The sequence below is a fragment of the Ochlerotatus camptorhynchus genome, unplaced genomic scaffold (assembly GCF_037179485.1).
Source record: "Ochlerotatus camptorhynchus isolate MF236.1 unplaced genomic scaffold, CSIRO-AGI_Acam_v1.1 ptg000183l, whole genome shotgun sequence".
Taxonomy (NCBI): Eukaryota; Metazoa; Arthropoda; class Insecta; order Diptera; family Culicidae; genus Ochlerotatus; species Ochlerotatus camptorhynchus.
This window is the reverse complement of record NW_027040673.1, coordinates 1,806,718-1,810,312: the sequence shown is the minus strand read 5'-3', so window position 1 is coordinate 1,810,312 and position 3,595 is coordinate 1,806,718. Positions and strand designations below refer to the sequence as shown.

The 3,595-nt window shown below is 40.4% G+C and overlaps 1 protein-coding gene across 1 annotated transcript; it reads right to left on the bottom strand.

The window, feature by feature from the left end:
- Positions 1–812: 812 nt before the first annotated feature.
- LOC135702048 (uncharacterized) lies at positions 813–2,453 on the bottom strand. The gene is made up of 3 exons (XM_065223017.1): positions 2,073–2,453; positions 1,162–2,016; positions 813–1,097 (listed from the first exon to the last, which is right to left on the bottom strand). The coding sequence occupies exons 1-3, from the start codon at positions 2,424–2,426 to the stop codon at positions 813–815; spliced, it is 1,494 nt and encodes a 497-aa protein (XP_065079089.1). The 5' UTR covers positions 2,427–2,453.
- Positions 2,454–3,595: the final 1,142 nt, after the last annotated feature.

Below are 3,595 nucleotides of genomic sequence, written 5' to 3'. Positions count from 1 at the left end.
AAAAAAAAAGGATTTAAATAATGTGATTTACACTCGAAACCTGCATTTATTGAGTCACAATCAGCGATTTTTTAATCGATGAATATTCACTCTTCATGAGCTATAAGTCTCGTAAATAAAGATAACTTCCCAGGTCTAAACAGCTTCAATTTGAAACAAACTCTCTGATTGACATAAGTACAGAAGAAATCCTGTGTTTCAATCTTAGTGATGCAAAACTCAATTAAAAACCCGTAAAAATTCAACATTTACCTAGCTGTAAACGGTGATCAACAGTAGGAAAACAACTGCTCAACAAATGTCATACATTTTACGATTGCCTCTCACCAGTGCTATTATTTTTTGGCAACGTGCCTCACCACAAACAAACCAACCAAATCCCTGCTTGTTGGCTACACGACGATACTGTTAGACACCACCTTGTTCTAAAAGTGCCTATACTCACTTGTAATGATTCCAGCGCGACGATTCACCGTTCCATATGCTCTGTTCAGTTTGGAACTTGGCAACGACTTCCACTACGACGACGACCGAAGGTCTATCATTTTGTGTTGGCACAGAACCGCGCGCGTCTTTTGCCGAATATTTTACGACCTCACGTTTTGTTGGCGATATCCGGGACCGGAGAGAGGCTTACCGGAACAGGCACAAACAGAATGCACTTTTCTTTGACGGCAGCCAACAAAATGATAATTAGAACCACGGGCTGGAACGGAATTTACGACGTCGTATAAATGATAATGATTCCCAAAGTGATGGCACACGGCACAGCTCCGAACAAGTAGAACAAGAGAATTTATTGTTTTTCAACCTTATTGAGGCGTAGATTTTCCATTGGGTGACGGCTTTAAATCGCTACTAGTGCTGCTGTCGCTTGAGTTTTTCCGTGAATGTAGAAACTGTTTGTTCCTGCGCAGGATACGCTGAATTCGTCTTTCGTGACTGGGCTTCAGGTTGCAAAATTTGCAATTTACCTCTACGACGAACCAGTTTTCTTTGAGTGCTTCGATAAGCTTTTTACCACCAGCTCGGCCGAGTGGAGTACAGTTCATGTGCAGGATTCTAAGCGGCTTGTGGATGGCGAGTAGTTTTGCGACCTGAAAATTGAAATGTTAGGCCCTGGTTGTGTTACACTGCATCATGTTTATATAACATATTTACCCAAAAAGCACCTTGTTCTCCAATGTCACAACCGGTAAGGTTTAGTTCTCTCACTTGCTCAGTATTCACGATTGCTCCGCCCAATGTCAGTACTCCGGTTTCCCCTATTGGATTGTGAGACAAATCAAGCTGCTTCAAAACACCCTGGTAAACATTGATTCCATAGCCAAAGTTTTCAATTTGTTGTCCGTCCAAGAAATTTCCTGACAGATCAATTCTTTCCAAAGTTTCCGGACATTTACTGATGTACTTTCCTAGGAGAAACCCGACGTCTTCTCCGAGGTAGCAATAGGATAGTTCCAAACTCTTGATTTTCATCTCGGAAAGTTGACCAAGCAACGCTTTAAGTTTGTCTGGTTCCATACGACTACGGGACAGTTTGAAATGCTCCAGAAATTGAAGCTCGGATAGTGCCGTGGTAAGGTTTTCCATATCATTTAGAGAAAACTGGAAGAATCTAGGTTCGTACCCTTTGATGATGCCTCCCAACCCGAATATCAAACTCAGTGAAGTAAGGTTCTGCAGATGTTTGAGAACCACTAGAGATCCATGATGGCAAAGATCCGGTGTAGGATTGACGACTTTGTACCCTTGGTAGCCTTCCACTGGAACCACCTTTTTCAATGGTTTCAACTGTGAGATCACCAAATTACGGACAAAGGGTTGTGATTTGATCAGGATTTCCTCCAAGCTACCTACAAACCAGTATTCAGGTTGTTCCTGTTCGATCACTTCCGCTACTTTCAATGCAACGCCCATGTTTTTCCAATTGGTATCGCTATCTCGATCACACTTGAGGAATTCTACCATGGATTTGGTCTTAGCTTTCACAACACGTCTCCAAAATGTATCGTTCTAGAATTCAATAAATTTACAAAACCATTGACAAATAATTCGATTGGAATACTTACGTCAACATGAAGCAGGTTTAAAATGGGCAATTCAACGTCCAAAAGATATCCAAAGTCACGTTTCTGCTCGCACGACAAACCCTGAGGAACGGAACCACTTTCAAACGACTTGGCGATCTGATCTACCACCAGTTCAGCTAGGCTTTTGGGAAAGAACGAATTCGCTCCATCACACGAGTCGAATGCTATGGCTTCCGCGTAGAGTTCCCGTCCCGCCTCGCTAGCCAGCTGCCGAGTAATATCCGACACTCGGTAGGCATGCCAAGCATTACGCAAATCGCGCTCAACGGCACCGGGCAAGGCAAATCTCAGATGACGAACTTCCTGCAGCAAATCAACTGTTACTGTTGACATTTTAGCTTCTCTTGCACAAAGCTGATTTCTGAAGTTTCAATCCAATGAATTAATTCACGCTCATGGCAACGGGAGCTTACTACGCTTGATAAACAACAACTTTTGCCCTTGATAAAATTTCACTCATTACTAGCGAGTCACAGTCAACACTTTCTTCCAGAATAAAAGAGCCATGGAAAGAAGCTGGTGCACTAGCAGTGGCGTCGACCGAGTAAAAGATTTTCAGTAATAATGATAAAATTATTATATAGAGACCTTGATTGATTGATTTATCTTTATTTAGGTGGCTTTCAGCCTGAGGCTGGTTCGCCTCGTTTTTTTTTTGTTTTGTTTTTTTTTTTAGACCTTTTAAGGCAACAACCTTCTGTCACCGAAAATGATATCCGTTACAGACAGCAACAGAGTTAATTTGAATGAATATAAGGTTAAAATAAGTGTTGTACGGGAAAATTTTCTTCGGAATTAATTATCTAAACATCATCCTGAATTGACTCGTAATAAGCTGAGAAACGAATAAGACAAACGCCTTTTAAAAATTCACAAATTACCCACAAATAGTTGCCCCCAAATGCTCGTGCTAAGTTAACGCCACTGCTCTCAAGTCAGACGCAAGAATTAATTTCATAACATGGTTTATAGCTCAGTCATAAAATGAAAGTTCTCATCATCATAAAAGCTGACTAGTGACAAAAAGCGAAATTTTTGAAATTAATTTTTCAAAACTGTTGAAGAATTAGTTGGATAGTGAACCCTATTGAAATTATACACACACTTAGAAATACCTAATTTTACACGTGACGGAATCCATCTTTGACATAAAGGATGAGATGTTAACAAACATGTCAAGTAAAATTAAGTGCTTCGAGACTGAAAAGTTCGTTACTCGACGAAAAGTACGTTTGATTGAGCTGAATTTCTGGTCTATTTTGACTCAATTTTATGTCAAAATTGACGCTCCTTAATTTACATGATTTTTTGTGGAATGTGCAGCTAGAATAGATTTCTTTCTTTTTCGCCAATGCAACACTTTCGTTGCTTATCAACCTTATCAGCTAGAGTAGGTATCGCAGATGAGCCAAAAGGCCTATTGAAATCGTGTTCCTTCGGTTCTCTACACACTCTCTCTGATACTGATTGTATAGTTGTATAAGATAGCCAGAAATCAATAC

Excerpts from the sequence above, each read along its gene's own strand:
- LOC135702048 (XM_065223017.1), bottom strand. The coding sequence starts at position 2,426 with ATGTCAACAGTAACAGTTGATTTGCTGCAGGAAGTTCGTCATCTGAGA. Across the intron at positions 2,017-2,072 it reads TAAACCTGCTTCATGTTGAC|AACGATACATTTTGGAGACG; the intron begins GTAAGTATTCCA and ends ATTGAATTCTAG. Across the intron at positions 1,098-1,161 it reads GAGAACAAGGTGCTTTTTGG|GTCGCAAAACTACTCGCCAT; the intron begins GTAAATATGTTA and ends TTCAATTTTCAG.